The 20,367-nt window shown below is 39.3% G+C and overlaps 1 protein-coding gene across 1 annotated transcript in view; it reads right to left on the bottom strand.

Moving 5' to 3' along the window:
• Positions 1-270: 270 nt before the first annotated feature.
• The window catches only part of LOC145392896 (uncharacterized), a 291,202-nt gene continuing 271,105 nt past the window's right edge, over positions 271-20,367 (bottom strand). Inside the window, exons 6-8 of the mRNA XM_080267181.1 lie at positions 19,425-19,483; positions 6,625-7,424; positions 271-316 (exon numbers count right to left, since the gene is read on the bottom strand). Of these exons, the coding sequence (XP_080123307.1) occupies positions 6,655-7,424; positions 19,425-19,483 (829 nt within the window). The 3' untranslated portion in view covers positions 271-316; positions 6,625-6,654. The remainder of the gene's footprint in view (positions 317-6,624; positions 7,425-19,424; positions 19,484-20,367) is intronic.

The raw sequence follows: 20,367 nt of genomic DNA, 5'->3' as shown, positions 1-20,367 counted from the left end.
TTTGCTCCTTACTGGTCCCCCGAGTCAGGCCAGCTACACCCTCACTCCACCAGCTGGCTCCTGGTCCATCCCTCTGGCAGCCGACACAACCACTAGCCGGCTCCTCACGTATCACCATTTCAAAGGAAAAGTGGAGGTTACTTCATCCCTGCATTGTCACCAACGGCAGTGGAGTTCCCTAAGTACAGCTGAGTATTACTGGTGTCAGCGTGATGACAGAGGCAACAGCAGCACCGACACAGCTGCTCTGTCCAACACTCCCTTTCCTCTTTTGCAGTGCTGCCGCCACACTCTACCACATCACATAAAGCTTTCACTGAAAAGAAACAGAAAAAAGTTAAATGAATGTCAGGTAACACCACTGATGACTCAAATGTGCAGTATTTTATTATAAAATAGGTTATTCTACAAATGATGCTTATATATTCATGGTAAGATTGTGTCTGTTTGGTAATGCATTCTGTCAGTCTACATGCCATGATCATTATCAACCTGCCCTTTTTTTTTACCTTAAGGAAGAGGTGAGGTAGGATCCTGAAACAAGAAAAGAGCAAGTACAAAAGGAGAATAATTATCAACAGCATGTCCAGTGAAAAACAGGAACCAGTGAAATAACTGGCTCCATCTTACATGCCTAATCATATCTATCTATCTATCTACATATATAGTGTGTGTGTGTGTGTGTGTGTGTGTGTGTGTGTGTGTAAATCATCATCATCATCCAGACCTCCCTTCCCACCCTAGGGCAGGGTGAGGAGTAGCAACGTCCAGACAGCCCAAGTTTGCCCAATTCAATGGGCCACATTTCCATTCATTCATCATTCAAGTCCCCAGAATCCTGGCTCTACTGGATATGCCAAAAACATTCACCACATTCTGCAGCTTTGCATAAACGTATCCGACTAAGCTAATCCGAATGCTGTCATGTCAAAAAGGGGTGCCAAATCCCTGATCATGCACTTCTTCTCACAACATTCATCCAGCAACTCGATCTCTTGCCAGTCCCCTAGCCTCACCGACTTCCATATCTTTCTTGCCTCACACACTCATCCACCATATCCTCCCACCTTCTCCTTGGCCTACCTCACCTCCTTCCTCCTTCAAATTCATTCAGATATACCATTTTCACCACTCTATTGTTATCCATTCTCTCCACATGACCATACCATCTCAGTACACTCTCCTCAATTCTGGTCTCCACAGACTTCCTTACTCCACATCTTTCACAAATCCCATTATTTTATATCCTATCCACTCTCTGCACTTCACATACATTCCTCAGCAGTTCCATCACCACTGCTGTCACTCCTGACTTTTCATTTTAATGCCACACCATAGTTTCACTTCCATATATCAAAGCTGGCACTAAGACTCCTTTATGTAAGCCTTGTGCAGCAGCAACACTCAACCCTCTGTTTCTTATCAAGGCCTTCACAGCACCTTCCTTCCTTGTGTCACTCTACTTTCCACTTCATTTGCACATTTCCCTCACTTTTCTCTCACTGTACCCAGGTATTTGAACTCTTTCACCAATTCCAGTCTCTCTCCATTCACTGTAACATCACACTGGAAATCACCTTCCCTCTCAATAACTATCACATTACTCTTTTCTGCATTTACTCTCAATGCACAAAGCTTACAGACATCAGCAAAACCCAGCACCAGTCTACCAAGTTTGTTTGGTATTTGCAAGTATAGTAGTACTTCATCATCAGCATACAACAAATTTGAGATATTCCATCCATCACCATTCATTACCAATGCCATTCCTCTCTCCATTACTTGTGTCTTTACTTCTCTCATCACCCCATCCATATATATATTGAACAACCATGGGGACATCACACAACCCTGTCGCACACCCACACCAACCGTGAACCATTCACTTCAATGCCCATTTACCCTTACACATGCTTCACTTCCATCATAAAACCTTGACAGCACCTAGCAGCTAACTATCTACATTGTACATGTGCAAAACTTTCCACAATCCTTCTCTGTCTACTTTGTCATATGGCTTTACCAGATCCATAAATGCCATAAACACCTTATAGTCCTTCTTACAAGCCTTCTCCACTATCTGTCTTACTGCAAATATTTGATCCACACATCCACTGCCACTCCTAAAGCCACCCTGTTCACTCACTAGGACTTCCAATATCTCTCTTACTTTCTCTATAATAATTTTTCCATATACCTTCCCTACCATACTCAATAAACTTATGCCACGATAATTCTTGCACTCATTTTGCTCACATTTATTATTGTACAGGGGTACAATCACAGCTTTTTTCCACTCTGCTGGCATAGTTTCACTCATCTATGCCTCCTTACATATCTCCAACAAGCACTTCATTCTGCTGTCTCCACTACACTTAATCATCTCTGCATATACCTCATCAACCCCAGCTGCTTTCCCATTATTCAGCTGCTTCACAGCGTTCTTCACCTGTGTGAGTGTCACGTTTCCTGGCAATGCATTCCTTCTCTGCACACCCCCAAAATCAATCATGTATACAGTGGCTCTGCTCTCTCTGTTCCCATTCATCAGGCCTTCAAAATATTCTTTCTGTCTGGTTCTAACTTCATCCCCATGGGTCAATAATCTACCACTTACATCCTTCACACTTTCACAATTCTTTTCACTGTCACTTCTGCATCACCATGCCTCTTTCCACAGCAACTTCCGATTTTCAGAGTAGTTAGCATTCATTTTTCTTACTAGATCATAATTTACTTCCTTCTTGTTCCTCTTTGCCAGTCTCTTCACATATATATATATATATATATATATACAAGTATACCCAGGTTTAATGATACAATTGGTTAGGTACAAACCAATCGACAGGCGGGGTATCGTATATCGGGGTAGTTTTAACGGATGTGTATTTCAGCCTTGGGTTTCCCCCCTAACCAAGTCCAAAACCCACCCAAATGAGCCCAAAAACAAGTTTAAAGCCAATCTAAACAGCTGTAAAAGAAGCTAACCTAAGCCTAACACCTGTAAATAACTCATTAGAACCAACAAATAAAATCTGAATATTGTCAAATATGTCTGGAAAAAATCAAACTTAGTAAACTGTACCCCAGAATGACAATGTTTACCCCACCTATGACTAAAACACATTACTGTAGTCTAAAAACTGTTTATAAATCAACCTAAACACACAATTTTAGTCTAAAATATCATCAAAATCGGTAAAAAAAAATCAAAACCCATCGTTAAACCGGGGTTTGGCCATCGATAGGCGGGGTATGGTGGTACAGTATTTCTACCCCCATCGTTAATCCGGGGTATCGCATCTACGGGTATCGTATATCGGGATATTACTGTATATACGTAAAGTATATATATATATATATATATATATATATATATATACAGTATATATATATATATATATATATATACTGTATGTATATATATATATATATATATATATATATATATATATATATATATATATATATATATATATATATGCATATATATATATGAAGCCTTTGTGGTACATTGGAAGAGCATGCGTTTCGTACACGGGTGGGCCAGGGTTCGCGCCCCGCCAGGGTAATAAAAACTTTGGGAGTGTTCACCCAGCCACGTACTGCATTGACGGACACAAGGGGTGCTGTGGTTGAACCAGTGTCGCTTACTGTAAAGTATGCTTGCTCCCAGTTGGCTTGCGCGGGCCGATTACACTTGGTTCACAGACTACACATCCAAAGCCACTCCAACACTACAATTACACTTACAAGCACTTCTCACCCTACATATAATCTCTACCAGACAGCCTAAGCAACTTGGTAGAGATACATTGGCTGTATCGTCCCGACTTCGGTCGGGATAGGCCAGTCCTGCAGTGGATACTCAAATAGCTGATGATGATGATGATGATGATATATATATATATATATATATATATATATATATATATTATATATCTATCTATCTATCTATATATATATGTATTCAAGTCACCTATGGCGCAGACTTCTATGCCGTGGTTTTCTATGACACGGCAAAAAATAAAAAAAAAAAACACGCACATAAAGTACCTACGGTGCAGGGGCATGGCAAGGTTTGAAATGCGCCTCTTTGCCTCGGAACCCCCAACCCTACCCCTCCCACTTTAGCACTATCGTCGTCGCAGTTAGGTACGTTCAGTATTTTAAACCCTTAAAGCCCTTTATTATTTATTGTTTAGTGGGGACTTTGGGCGAACGTCCATAACCAAATTCCATTTTTCCCAAAGGTTTAGTTATTTGTATGGCACAGTTCTCTATGGCACGGGCTTGGCCCACAATCAATTAGCCATGCCTTAGGCAACTTGACTGTGTATATATATATATATATATATATATATATATATACAGTATATATATATATATATATATATATATATATATATACTTCATTGACTCACTTCCTATGCACCCACCAAACAGTCAGTCTGTAACTTTAAAGTTAGAAATGGCATATGAAACCCATTTCATACACTCCTTCACATAACTCATTCAAGAAACTTAATTCCTTGTCAGTTCCCTCACCTCATCAGCTTCCATTACCTGTTTTCTCACATATTTGTTTATCATGTCTATCCACCTTCTTGGCTTACCCCACCTCCTTCTACCGTCAAATTCACTCACATATACCCTTTTCACCACCTACTTCCATGTGGCCATTCCATCTAGACCAGCAACTCCCCACCTTTCTTGTTCTGTGGCTCCCCAGACAAAATGCAATAGCCTCCATCTAGCCTACCACAGCTTTCTTTGAAGAAGTTTACTGTGCACTGTTGCTTGAATGAACGTATCAGCTATGAGAATTTACCAACCTGGATAACTGAAACCAAGGATATCATACATGCACATAAATGAACACTAAAATGGTAATTTCTGTTCAAGTTAAGGTTTAAGTTATATTTTTATTACCAACTGTTGTATCACTGGTTAAGTCACATCAGTGGTACAGCATCTGTCATCTTGACCATGAAACCACTTATCCTGTTTCAATTTGATGTTCAGCATCTTAAATAACACTACTGTACTTTGCAGATACAGATAAACGAGCATTTCAGAAGCACTGCAACAGTCAATTTGCCTATAAAGCAGCAACCAGTTCATAACTAAAACTTCATCCATATGCCCTCCGCATATATTCTAAGCAAATGAATCGATTTTAAATCCACAAATTATTTTGCAGTGTCTTCAGCTATGCTTTGTAGGAATAGTCGACAGAATATGGATTCCTCAGAAATTTTGCATCCGGAAAATTATTAGGAAATCTTGTGATTCCAACTGTTCAAGATTACCCCCATGGCCCTCTGAGAAATATTTGGTCATCAGGATGGAAATCAGTGGTCTAAATACACTCTTGTATCCCATCACCAACAGATTTCCTTACTCCTAATCTTTCATGAATCACAATAAGAGAAGAGAGAGACTTCTAAAACATGCTACTAGACACAGTGCTTGAATGGAGCAAACATTTGTGTGTGTGTGTGCTGTTAAATGTCTGAGTGTGCATATGGTGATTTCTAAAGCAAAGAATGTTTGTGTTGCAATGCACATGCTGTGGAATGACTTCTTGAGCATAACAAAGTTCATGGGTGTCTGAGAGAGATACCAAATATGTGAATGTGTAGTTATATGATGGCACGCTGACACACTGTAAGGTGTAAGAAAGGAGAATAGTGTGTGAAGAAATACAGATATACAACATAATATGTGGTATACAGTATATCTGTTATAATGTACAGAAATGCAAAACATTAAAGGAGTCCAGCCTATGCACCTGGCAGCATTTTATATGATTTTAGGATTCAAACCAATGTGTGAAAGGCACAACATTCTCCAACCACTAGATTACCATGCAGATTCCTGAAAAATATATTCATTCATTCATTCATCACCTAATCCAGTGTTGCCCCATGAGGAGCATTGAAGCCTGGGGCTAGGCAAGTTGGTCCGGACAAATAAGATGAGAGTGATCAGCCTCATTCATCCATGAGTGGCATTATGTGAGCAGTAAACTCCAACCACCCCTTGGATATAAACGTGCACCAGCTCAGTCCAATTAGAGTGCCTTAATTGCCCAGTAAACCACTAGGCGCCATAGTTCGGTTATATTGTTATCACCCAGCGTAGTAAATGGTTTACTGGTTTACAGGAAACCATTTGGCTTGTCATTCAGTGTAGAGACACCTGTAGACAGAAGGAAGAGGAAAAAATGAAGGAAAGAAAGATAGAAGACGAAGGATGAAAAGAAGGAAGGAAGAGAGGAAAGGGCAGTCACTCGAGAGCAGCACTACATCAAGTGAGTGGATGGAAAGTACCCCCACCAACTATTGCTACCTAAGGGGGAAAAAAAAAAAAAAAGGCAATCGCACACTGACCCATTCAGAATGAAGAGACCCAAGTCTAGGTTGCTGTAGTCCAAGACATTTAAGAATAAGAGACTGACCTGTGCCTCTGGCAGCATCGTACATGATACAAAGACCTCCAGTCGCCTCTTGGACTTAAACCACAGTGCTTGAGTCACAGCATGCTCCTACACTTGAGCTCTACCACAAGACCACCAGGCATTAGAGTGAAGATACACTGTAAATTATGGTTAAACTGTACCTGATAGTGCCCCACCACAACCCCACTTTATCACTGCTGGTTATGAGGGGTATAGTGGGGCTGAGTAACTTGTGTGCTAGGCTCCTCCTCTACAGGCCACTGGGACTGGGACTGCTCTGCTCCATGGTTCTGTTCTGCAACTGGGTATGTGGTGGCCAAGCTTTCACCTGTGGTGGTGTGAGATGAAGGGGCCCTGGAATGGTGCCTGTGATGGTGGCGGTGGCGGTGCATGCTGGTATGATGGCGAGATCTTACTGATTCATCTTGGTTATAGTCTTGTGGTTGTGGAGTAAGGGTGTGCAGGGAAGTGTTTACAATCAGGTCCCTTATACTATCAGATCCTGCTCCTCCCTCTTGTGTCAGGTTGTTTGGAAATGTAGGATGAGGAGGGTCTGGGTAGGGTAGCTGTGAGGACTGGGATGGATTTGAAGGGCTGATGGGCAACAGGGTCTGCCCTACGAGAGGACCCCTGCGACGGGTCACCTGGGAGAAGTCGTGGTCTGGAAAGAGATATTCCATCAGCCGTGGGCTGAGGGTTGTGATCTGTCCTGGGCTCTCTTGAGGGTTGAGGTGAGGTTGATGTGGGGAGTGAGGGACTGGAGATGGGTGATGGGGCCAGAATGCACTGCTGGTGTGGGCTGCAGACCAACTGAGTAGCTGGGTCTTGGTCCAGGGGGACACCTTGTGCCTGCGGGCCAGGGTTTGCTGCAGCAGCTCCCACAGGGCTGCAGGCTGGTTGCGCGGGCACCGGCGCCCTTGGGAATGTCGGAGGTTTCTCATGGGCCCGTGACAGTTGCGATCTAAACAAGGAAAAATCTCACTGTAAAAAGTGGCATTCATAACCAGGAAGATTTTTAGTTGGTAATTTATTAATTTAAATGAATTTTGCATTGCACAGGATGAGTAGACTACCATTTATGTAAGTTTCTAAAAAATTATCAAAACACCAGGTTATACTGGGCTTTAATGACTTGCAATTCACACAATCATATGTTGTATTACAGAGCAATGTTATGCTTGAATTATAATATATGACAAGACATCAAGGTAAAGAATACATACCTTCAATGCACATAAATATATACACATGCTGCATGCCAACATTCTTGTTAATATCAAAGCTACTTTGTTTCCTTACCTCATGCTCCATGTACATTGTACTGTGCAAAAACCTCACTACAATCTTGGCATATTTATAAGTGATTTAAGTATGTGAACCATTGTGTTCAAGGGCCTTCTTTGTTATGCTTGTCTTATTCTAGTAATTAAATCATGTCCTTAGACATGAGCAGCTTAGTACAGTATGGGCCAACTGGCCTACTGCAGCTATCCTTATTTTTTATATTCATACTGTATGCCTTATGAAGTTCATTTGTGTAAATCTACCAAAACCATTTCATGTGTAAGCTTTCTTAAGATGTGTATAATACAGATAAGTGGTACTTCATTACTCCCTGCAGCAGACAGGTGTCTGTTTTTAAAACTTATAGAGGATGTGACATGGAAAGCAAATTACTCTGCCTTGGAATTTTACAGTGAGATGTATGAGGCTGTTTGTAGGAGAAGGGAATTTTTGTCTTTAAACATGTGTAGTACATGTAAAGGCATACATACTCAAAATACAGTATTATATCATACTGCATTTCTAATTATCATATATGACATTCAACACTTTCACAGTCTTTGGACACGGATCTACATTCAACCTGAAAGTGTCCAACCCACTCTTTGGACATGGATCCGTGTCCAAACAAAGAAATATTCACCATAAATCAGGAACTGCATCTAGCATCCTGAAATTTGGTCTGATATTAGCATGACTGAATTTCCAGTTCAATGATACTTTTTTCATTTATGGGGATATTCGAAAACGTGACCAAAAATGCTTAGAAAAAAAAGGTGGTATGAACATTCTCATGCACTGATTCAACTTATACTTATCATAACTATTTTAATTTATGCAATATCAATTTCTTTTTTCTTTCATATTATTCAACGAAGTCTCAGCTTTCTAACAGTATATAAACAAATCTGCTAATCCAAATATTTTGGAGTGATAGAGTGATCAGAACAAAAAGGACTCGAGCACGCAGATTTGGTATAAACATTTATGCGCTCTTTCAACTTACACTCATCATAACTATTTTACTTTATGCTATATTACTTTCTATTTTCTTTCTTATTCTACAAAGTTGCATCTTTCTACTGGTATAAAAACAAATCTGCTAATCTAAATATTTTGCTAAGGAAAAATGATTGAAAAAAAATAAACTTGAGCCCGCGCCAGGGAAGGAGGGAGGGAGAGCGCAAGGGGAGGGAAAGTAGGAGGGTTCTGCTGGATGCAGGGAGGTTGGACTGTGAAAGTGTTATAGAAGTATTATGGAATAATTAAACAGGAAAATGAGGGAAACAATCCCCACGAAAGTGATACAATATGCCTAACCTAAATTAAGTATTCTATTATTTTTTGAATTCCAGTGTGTGTATATATATATATATATATATATATATATATATATACTGTATATATATATATATATATATATATATATATATATATATATATATATATATATATATATATATACTGTATATATATATATACTGTATATATATATATACATATACATATATATACTGTATATATATATATACATATACATATATATACATATACATATATATACTGTATATATACATATACATATATATACTGTATATATATACAGTATATATATATATATATATATATATATATATATATATATATATATATTGTTTGGGATTAATATTTAAATACCATGCTAATCTTACATGTTCTGGACTACAGCAGTCTAGCCTTGAGCCCTTACTGTACACCTTGAAGGCGGTACAGTAATATAGAATTACTTAAGATATTCAACTGCTATTTGTCCAAAATAGTACAGGGGTGCTTCCATATCTAGTCTTGTAACTGGATTTCGAACTGACTATATTGTAGCAGAATTGTGTACTCGACACTATATATATTATGGTATTTGAGATAATTTCTAATACTGTACCTAGCAACCTAATATTACATTGAAGTCCCATGCTTATGTGGTGACTAATAATTTACAGTACACCTTGTACAATATGAAGTACTGTAGTGAGTAACCTCTTGATCTTGTGCCAAGTACAATACCCAAATTGGTTCAATGATTTCCTGTGTAACTAGTACTCTGGATGTGGTGTCATAACCAAACTGTTATAATACCAATAACAGGATAATCTTGATAACTCTTTGAGATTCTTATTATTTATACTTTATGGAATGGTATGAGAAATTGTTAGGATGGTGGGTAGTGCATTAGTGTGGCTCACCTGGGTGGCCTACAGGTAACCAGCGCCAGGGCAAGGGTTAGAAGTGCCAATGTCAGCAGGGCAGCGGGGAGGAGGTGGGGTGTGAGGGAGCCAGAGCGCAGGGAGCCACCTGAGGCACCTGTGGGATGCCCTCTGTACTAACCATCCTCTCTGTCACTGCTTTCACAATGCTTGTGACAAGGAGGACCACAGCCAATGGCAAGGGTACAAGCAGGGTTGAGGGAAAGGGGTGAAATGAAGAGTAGAAGAAAGCAGTTGGTAAGAAATACTTTAGATCAGTTAAGTAAAGAGGCAAAAAAGTTTGAGACTGTAATTTTTGTGTAAGGATGCACCAGGTCATTTTGACAGATGAAGTAGCTATGCTGGGAGGGGGTTCATGATACTGTTTTTATGGATACGGGTGGCATCTGTCAACTATTTTATGATGGCATGAGCCTGGACTGAGAAGGCAGAAGCATGAAGGCTGGGAGAGGGATGGATGTTAATACATTACTAGCAAGATATTTCAATTATGACAAACCAGCCATAATTATGTTTATTCTGCTTTCATCAACATGTATTGTTTTCTCTTGTGAGATTCTATGAAAGTAATGTGGAAAATAAGTTCATGAAAGGCTGATACTATCAGAATATTACTGTATCCGTTATAGAGAGAACAAAACATCTATTAGGAGGTTCTGTAAATTCAATGGATTAAGCAGCATTAGTTTTGCTGAACCGTTAAACAATTTCTATTACTTCTGAACTGACTATGAAAGCCTTTTATTTCAACATCTCCATTTCATAAGAGGATTAACCAATGTACTGGATAGGCATGAGTTAGTGGGAATATGAAGCAGAGAGGGAAGGATATCTGGTAAGGAATGCAGGGCACATGGTATGGATTACAGTTTCTAGCCTAAAATCATGTGGCCTCACAAAGCATGGAAGTCAAATTTTCCCATTAGTACACATATTAGTCCTGCTTAGCACTTGGCCAAATTTGTCAGGTAACACTTAGGCAGCCTATGACATAATACAATAACTTAAACTTTAGTGCTCTGCTGGTCATAAGATTTGGCTGATGAATACTGTATTACTATAAAAAAAAAAAAAAAAAATCAAATTCAATGAAGTCTTTAAGACACCTGATACTTACGAGTACTTCATGCTGACAGTAAACAACATCCTTTGACTTCTGCCATAAACACTTTGCTGAACATTAATAATTCCAAATAAATTATTCTTAATGAAATAATCATGGCTTACCTGAGGTTACCTGATGAGCTTCGTGGCCTTACCAAAGCCATGCAATGTTATTCTAGTTAAATAAATTAGCATTACCAAAAATAATAATGATTATTCTGTGATGCAGTTGCATATTCACCTATCAATCAAGCCTTACTGAACAGGGAATTAAGCAGCAGCTGTGGATTTTATGTAATACTTGTGACACAAATGGTTATCTATGGGCAGTGCAACAAATATTACAATGGACATTTTGGTAGGTGAGGCTGAATGAATCACAGAAAATAAAACAATCAATAAATCATATGATATACAACATGACTAACATTCTTAGAGTTTATGAAGTGACTACAAAAATGTAAAAATGGCTATCAATACAAATGCAAAAACAATACCAAATACTGTACACAAAAACACTACATTACTACAATATATACAGGCGTCAACATCTGTCATTTAAAACACTGTCAAGTAATGCAAAAGAATTCTGTGATCATGATCTCAGTCACATACAACAAACCCATACTTACTCAGTCATGTGAATTTCTTCCAACAATTTAGAATACACAAACAAAAAGGAAATAGTTGAGAAATCTGTGGCAGAGAAACAGTAGGTGCAGGTGGTAGTATTACAATGGGTCAAATTTCAAGGCAACCTTTCATATAATTCTTCAGGCAAATGAGTGCATTAATTCACATATATGGACATGCATAATGTTTGTCAGTCAGTCTTTAAGGTCAGTCAAGAAGACTGAAATAGCTGCTGCATGTCCACTGTGGTTAAATAAACTAGATAAACTATAACATTCATCTCACTATTCCTCCACTGCACTAAAACATTACTAATTTTAAAAACTATGAATCCAAAGAGACAAGAAGATAGCTGTTGTCCTTAACAAAGACTACACCTTTCTGTGTGATCTTGGAATAGATGATGCAGTACCAGCTTGCAAAGAGGAATATCAAAGCTGAAGAGTCAGTCCAACTTTTGTGTCATTACAGCCGTAGACAGAAAGAGAGAGAAGGTCGACAGAGAGAAAAAGAAGGTAGAGAAAACAAGCAACTGTCAAAGAATGGAGTCATGTGTTTAGACTACTTTGTCATCATTGTCTACTGGTCTCAGTCATCAGGCTCTCTGCTCTGGAGATGCATATGAACAGTCTACGATAAAGTATAAAATATTATATGTTAACATTTTCCGCACAATATAAAATTACAACAGTACTGTACAGTATAACTCAAAACACTGCTCCCCTTATTCAAAATGAAACTGGGAAGCACTGTGCTGAACTGTCTGCCAAATTTCTAATACAATGAAAACAACTACAACGCATTAAAGAAGAGAACATCTCTTGAGCAGCTGGCCTGGGATCATTAGTAAACTATGATAAAACAAACATGGTCCACCCGAAACTCTGGGGAATCCATGCAAGTGTGTTGCCGAGTACTAAAGGGCAACATAATAGGGCAAGACACAAGACAAATAATACAGTGCGCAGCGGGGAGACAAGAGCCTCTGTTTCTACGTACTTGCGAACTCTACCTGCCCCTCAGAAAGCCCATCTTAGCTCGCTGACGACTAAAGGGGCGCCGTAAGTGCACTGGAGGAGGGGGGGAAGACAGCCATATCAAAATACATGTCCCCCTAATGCCAAAACTACCATTAGGCTTCAACTGATTAGGTTGGAGTTCAGGCAGGAGGCAGACACAGGGACTGGTACAAAATGCTTCTTTTTTCCATTTTCAAAATCATACAGTACTAACAAAGATGAAAGGCTGACATACAGTGTAAAGTACTGAATGTGTAAAATATAATAATTAAGCACATCAAGCAGGATCAATGCTGTAAATAACTTAAAGAAAATAAAGTTGTGCAACAAGAGTGAGGTATAATTTCCTAGACAGCAAGTGACAGACATACGAAGTAAAGTGAAGACAGGCATATTACTGTAGTTAAATGTGTAATGCTGACAGTAAAATTTACTTAGGATGAATATTAACATGTAAAAAAAGCTTCATGCTTACAAACTGTCACAAGGAAGGAACACAAGATGGGAGTTGGAGAAAACAAAATGAAAGAAAACAGACTCTGGGAAGGGTGAAGGAAGGATGATAGTGAAGGATGACAAACTAGTAAACAGGAATTCATTATCAAGAAAACAGGGTTATAACCAAAGATAAGATGCAAGGTTGAAGAGTACTGAAAGGAATATCAAAATGCATAAGTGAAAAAAAATATGCATTAATAAAATCCGTGTACTAATGCCAAAAAAGTGGCATACTGTACTGTACTGCATAAGTGATGATGATGAACTATAGGTAAACATTACTGTATCTGCAAACAAAATATATGGCATCCTCATCTATATCTCACTACAGGAGCTTCAACAGCACTTCATACACTTCATGAAATGCTCTTTTTGTATACCTGTACTATATTTCATGTTTAATTTTATTTGTGGTATATTAACTGCTCCTCAATAATAATGTATATACTGAATGAGCTTCTGATAAATGCTAAAGTTAGGGAATGACTATAAATACAGTGGAATCTCCTAAAACGTTCAAATTTAAACTGCAGATTCACAGTATGTGGCAACATCATGCAACAATCTGCAACATCAGTAAATTGTGGATATTACACAAAATTTGTGGATGCAGCCTCAAAAGTGACGCTTTTCTGATGCCTCATGTAATATGTGCCACCATTACCTCAAGATTGTGCATCTAGCCAGGTGTAAACCAATCGCAGTCAAACACGGCAATTACTAAACCAATCTTATTCAAGCATAGCACGTACTATAAGCCAATCATGGCACTTCCCTCCCTTGCCATGCATGAAGGACATGCACGCTTGATGCTCTGGCACGCAGGTCAGTGCACTGTCTTCTCTCCATTGTTAGCATGTGGTTCCAGTGTAGTTTACGAGAGGATTTTTTTTTTTTTTTTTCCCCATGCTTCCTCTGCCTGCCCAGTGTTACCATGGCTGATCATAACCCTTCTAAGCCTACAACTTCTTTGAAGTAAGGGAAGATGAAGAAGAAGAAGACAACATTAACTTACACCCAAAAGCTGGATGTACTAAGGAGGGCTGACGGTGGTGAGAAGAAAGCCAAAGTTGCCCACTGTTACAGACTAAACGAATCGACGATACGCACCATCTATGACAATAAGGAAAAAATTCTGAAGTATGTTTGTGCCTATGGATCCGAACTGTTGATAGCCATGTAAGATGCCAAAGCGAGGCTCTCATCTGCAGGCATGGGGTGATTTCAGGGGCACTGTAATCGATTACGATTACGATTACTTTGCAAACTTCAGATTATGATTACGATTACATAAGAAGTAATCATGATTACAATCATGATTACATGTACTGTTATACACTATATAATTATGAGCATGTTTCTTTTATACTTGACACTGATTAAGTAAATAGCTGAAGTTAGTTTTTAAAAGCAAAAACATTGTTCAGTAATATAAAATTAATATTTTCTAGGGATATTTATCTTATATGCAAATCATTTTAATAAGACAGGGCTCTTGTTTGGCGAGCCACAGCTCACAAATGCGAGTATTTTTTCCCTTTGGGAAACAAATTTTACATGCAAATCGCCTTTTGGCGAGGAGAAAATACATCCACTTCAAAACCCAGTAAATTACAAAATAAGTACTGTGTATCTCGCTTAAATGAACAAAAAAGCACATTGTGATCAATTATTATGTCTTTCCTTGTCGTCATTGTGAATGTTTAAAAATAGACAATGTGTAAATAAATAAGTAAATATATATATTTATTGCTCGTAAAATATTTTGACTTGTAGTCAGTCTGGCTACTAAAAATTTATTTGGCTTGTAAGTCTGAAACATTAGGAGCCAAACGGCTCACAGGCATCAGCAGTTAGCAAGAGCCCTGTAAGAACTGCCTACGTAAGGAAGAACATAGAGTTAAGCTCTGCAGAACCTATGGCGACTGTTACTCTGGATAAAAATATACTGTACGGTGCTATGTCCAGTAAGTTGTTCCTTTATTTTTTTTTGCCAATTTTGCAATACAAATGTTTTAATAATTCAAGCACCAAGACTTTTCTTCACTTTGGCCTTGACGCTTTCATTCTATCAACTTTTCTATCAACTGAGATCTTCCCAGGTGATATTATTCTAGCTTAGGTAGGATATTATATGGAAGCTTCTAAGTGATAACCTACAATTCACTTTTGTTTTCATATTACTTATGGACTTTTATGGTGTATATTTGACTGTTTGACACTGAACTACAGTATTTTATTCTTGACAAGTATTTGTAGAAGAATAACTTATCTGGGGCTTTGTAATTGTAAAAGTAACCATGATTACGATTACAGTATGAGAGTAATCGATTACGATTGCGATTACTTTGAATAACATACCTAAGAAATCTATTAAGATTACTATCTATCTATCTATCTATTGCCAGACGCCTCAATCCCGTTTGGGGTGGCCACAAACAAATCGCCTCCAAGTCGCTCTGTCCCCCGGCATTTCACTGCCCTGCTCCCAACTCACACCCCCCTCTCTCATATACCTCTCCACCCCATCCCTCCATCTCATCCTCGGCCTCCCCCTCCCTCTTCCCCCCTCCACCTCACTCACATACACTCTCTTCATCAGTCTTTCACCCTCCATTCTCTCCACATGGCCAAACCACCTCAGTGTGTTCCTCATAACGCTTCCTATCACATCCACATCCACACCACAACGCTCCTCTATATCCTCATTCGTCAGGATGTCTCTCCATGTGACTCCACAGACTCCTCTGATTATCAATGATTACACAAAAGTCTGTAATTGATTACAGATTACGATTACCCCATGTCTGCTCATCTGGATAGAAAGGTGTTTGGAGATGTTCATAAAATGGCAAATAGGATATGAAATCGCAGTTAATGGACTGACAATGCATGCGGATGCCAAGCTGTTCCACAGTGTCACCTGTGGATGTCTTCGTACCACCTCTAAGAAGCCCTTCGCTGCCAGTTATGGTACCACCTCTAAGAAGCCCTTCTCTGCCAGTTATGGGTGGTTTGCAAGTTTTCTCCAAAGGAAGGGAACCAGAAAAACATGCACCTGACTGGCGAAAGGGCATCGGCTGAAACAGCAGTGTCCTTGGATTTCCCTGAGTTTCTGAAGGCCGTTGTGGAGGAGGGTGGTTACACCAGCTCGATGATATTCAGCACAGATGAGACAGCTCTGTAATGGAAAATGTTCCCCAAGTTGACGTACATTTCCTGTCAGCGGAAGCAGGCTTGGAGACGTTAGCCTGATCGGTCATGGTACACAACCGTTTTGTGTACAAATGCCACAGGGACCTTTAAAATGAAGCCCTTTGTCATCCACAAGGCCAAGAAACCACATGCCTTCAGGAACCTATGGAATATAACCCAGTCAGGGGTGTATTGGTGGCAGCAAGACAGAACTTGTGCTACAACCTCCCTCGTCATTGAATGGTTTGATTTATTTATGCAGGAAGTTAAAGAGCATTGTTGGATGGAGGGCATCCCTTTCAACGTGCTCCAGTTGATAGATAATTCTCAGAGCCACTGGCAGCACCTTACCTCTTGCCATGCTGGAGTCAAGATGCTGTTTTTGCCATCCAACACCACCTCCCTTCTCCACCCCCTTGAACAAGATATAATAACAAACACCAAAGTCATCTATCAACAGCTAATGTATCAACGGTTCATCATGGCTGTGATGGATGACACTCCTGAGATGGCTATGCTTCAGGACATAACAGTAGGGGTGGAGAGGCCCGTGTGTGATTGGGAACAGCAACAGGGAGCTGTTGGTGGCAACACCAGCAACGACGGCAATGCTGAGGGTTGGGATGAAGATGAAGAATTGCAACACGACCCCACAGCTTCTCAGTCTGTCTTGACAGCAGAAGAGTTCTGGCGTTGGTACAACATTAAGGACTCAAATGATGGGCTGCTTAAGGGGTGGGGTCAGGTGAGTGTGGCAACAATCATCCATGGGTCCTCCCTCACTTTTGTCAGCCACCACCAAGTCCCGTACAGCCAATCGACGAGGAAGAGGCCCAGGTTGTGGAATTTGCTGGCTGCTTGCCAGGGTTTAATGAGGTGACAGCTGGCAACGTCATGGAGGTGGTTAATGCACAGTTGGAGTCAACAGAGGCAGTGTTGAGTGCTGTTATGCAGGATGAAGAGCATGTGGTTAGGATGAAAAAAAAAAAAAAAAAGGGGGGGGGGGAAATGTGATAGAAAGTGTGCATCCTTCGATGAAAGACATGAATGATTTGCCTGTGGCCATAGATATGGCAAAAGAAAAAAGTGGAAAGCATGGATTGAGATGAAGTGAGGTGTAATGAGGTTATTGTTGCTCTTCAAAAGGCTGTTCAGTGTTATAAAGAACTGCATAACAAGTGAGTGAATGAGTGTCACCAGGAGCTAATCACCCTTTACTCTGGCTGCTCTTGGCCAAATCCAGAGCCTGAGCCACAGTCTGGTCTTTCGCACGCAGACGACTCTTATAGTGATATGGAGGCAGCTGAGGGTAACGACAATAACGCTTTCGTTGTCCCCACACTGGACTTTGAGGGGTTCCTGAGGGAGGCTGATGAAGAGGAAGTGGCACAGAGGCGGCAGCACACTTGCCTCATGCCAAGAGGCCGTAGTCCGCCTCAAGCCTCGGAGCCCTTCCTTCCTTCCCCGTCCATTCAAGCAATGTTGTCAGTCAGTGTCAGGCAAGAATCTTAAAATACTGTTCATTCTCATCAAATATGCTTTACTAATTTCTTTTTCAGGTTGTTTGTTTTGCTGGTGATGAGTCTGATGTACTGTAGGTTTGGGGATGGAGGGGGCAACTTTTCTAAGATGACAGACCTACACGTAATTTTCCCCATAAGATTAGTTACTTCCAAAACGTGGAATTTTCAAATCGCGGGATGTGCTCAGTACCATAAAGCTGTGATTTAGGAAATTCCACTGCACTTGATCCGTAAAGTACAATAATGTGCCTGTTCTTCTGTGCTACCAAAACATCTACACTATAAATGAAGGCAAATGAGAGGTACAAAAGCCCGGACCACCTAAAAGGAAGTCCGGGTAAAATTCAAGAAATGGAAATGGCTGAATTTTCCAATTAAAGGCTCCAACTTTTATCTCTGAGGCTTACCCTCAGCTGGAGTAAGTGCCTCTCTACAGATGGCATAAAGTCAGCTTATATATGGTTTCATTACAATATAAGGCATCTAATCTGGCAGCATTGCATCAAAGGTCATTGGCATGTACAGGTATATACCGACTGTTACGTTACAATCACAGTTTGAATTTAAGACATTTTCTGAACTTCACTGCACCAATGTGATTAAATGTAGTGGAATAAACACTTTATCAAAACAATATAAATATTAAAATACTGATTTTACACCATTCTCATGCTAAAAAGCATAAGTGTTTTCAGCATGCTACATCATATACCAAGACACAGAGACAGCAAGATAACTTATTACAGTACTAGGCTTAACAGTAATTCCTACAGCTACATTATGCACAGCTCACAATTAATGCCATTCTCAGCAGCACACCTAACATAAACTGCCTAAACAAGATCACATTAATCTTTTATTGACAACTGAATATTAGCACATCTGAACATTATCATCTCATTTCTTCTCTTCAGTTATTATTAGTATGAGACCAACAAAGCAACAGACCAGCTAAAGCGCTATCAGTCATAAGCATTATTATCATCAGTCCTGGACAGGTTGAGGAAGAATTGTTGCTTCTGATCTCAATCTTCTTTCTAAGTCACTAATATGAATGAACAATAGTTTTGCAAAATACAGAGGAGATTGTCAGGGAAGATACCCAAAGCTGCAAGTAAGAACAATAATCTCACTTTTATATTCCATTCTGTTTTCATGAAACAAATGTTCTTACTTTTCCTTCCTCAGAAATCCTCAGTGAACACACTGACATTACAGTACAGTTAAAACAAGCAATACAGTATTGCCATGCACATGACTTTCAAGGCATGAACAGACAATTAATCACAGATTTCACTTTAAAAATCAACTATTTCCTGCCTTCCTTTCTTTGCAGCCAAACATACTAAAAATACTTATTTCCATAATTGCACAACACAAGTAGTGAACAGTACTTGTGAGTGCTGAAATCAATGAAAGACAAGGAAGGAATGTAGAAAATGAAATAGGGGTATTTTCTACTTACTGAAGGTGGGATACACCTCTTTCTCTGTACAACGCTGTCCCTTGAAGCCCTCCGCACATCTGGTGAAGCATCATGTGAATGAAAGGTAAGTTACATCTTAAAAGCATAAATCATGATTTTGAAGAAGTAGAGATAGTTCCATTGGAACCAACTGCTGCTGCCCATGGTACTAAAGTATCAGTGGCAATGAAACAATTTCATATTGTAATATCTACATTTTAGATTTCTGAGCTGGTAATGCTATTCAATTACAGCACATGAACTGACAGAATAGAGACTACATGACTATATAGAGCAGCAGAAATCAATAAGCAATATCAGCCTTCTTAGGAAAACTAAACTAATAATATAAATTCAAGTGCAAACTCAAACACACGAGTTACATAGATCGTTTTAGGTAAGTTCAAATGAGGAAGCAAAGTAAGAGACTTAACCAAGTTCAGCAGGTCAGAAGGAACAAGGACACAATGTGAGATGTGAAAGTTCTTAAATAAGGTGAAAGTTACATAGAACATGGGCAATAAAAATAAGGGTGAGATCCCGATCAGCACCCTTAGGAGCTAGTAAAAGCTCATAAGGTGAGTTCATGAGGAATATGGAAAGCAAAGGTTGGGGAAATGGTCTAGAGTGACAACTCAGAAAAAAAAAAAAAAAAAAAAAAAAAAAAAAAAACTGGGGGATGAGGTGGGTACTTTAGGCTGATGAATTACAGCACAAATAACAAAAGATAACTAAAGGACAGTGAGAGATTTATGGGTATAACGTTTTGAGCTTAGGAGGATGAGAAATATTATGTGACAGAGGGAAATTATCATCACAATCATCTTCCCAACCCTGATTCCCACCCAAAAGAAATGATGTGGGGTAGGATAAAAAATAAAGAAAAAAAAAATTAAGAATGATCCAATACTGTGCAAAAATAATGGGCCACTTAATCAATCAC

Source organism: Coenobita brevimanus, chromosome 23 (assembly GCF_032717465.1).
Source record: "Coenobita brevimanus isolate Jiangsu-jjx chromosome 23, ASM3271746v2, whole genome shotgun sequence".
NCBI lineage: Eukaryota > Metazoa > Arthropoda > Malacostraca > Decapoda > Coenobitidae > Coenobita > Coenobita brevimanus.
The sequence above is the reverse complement of the archived record's forward strand: the minus strand, read 5'-3'. Positions and strand labels throughout refer to the sequence as shown.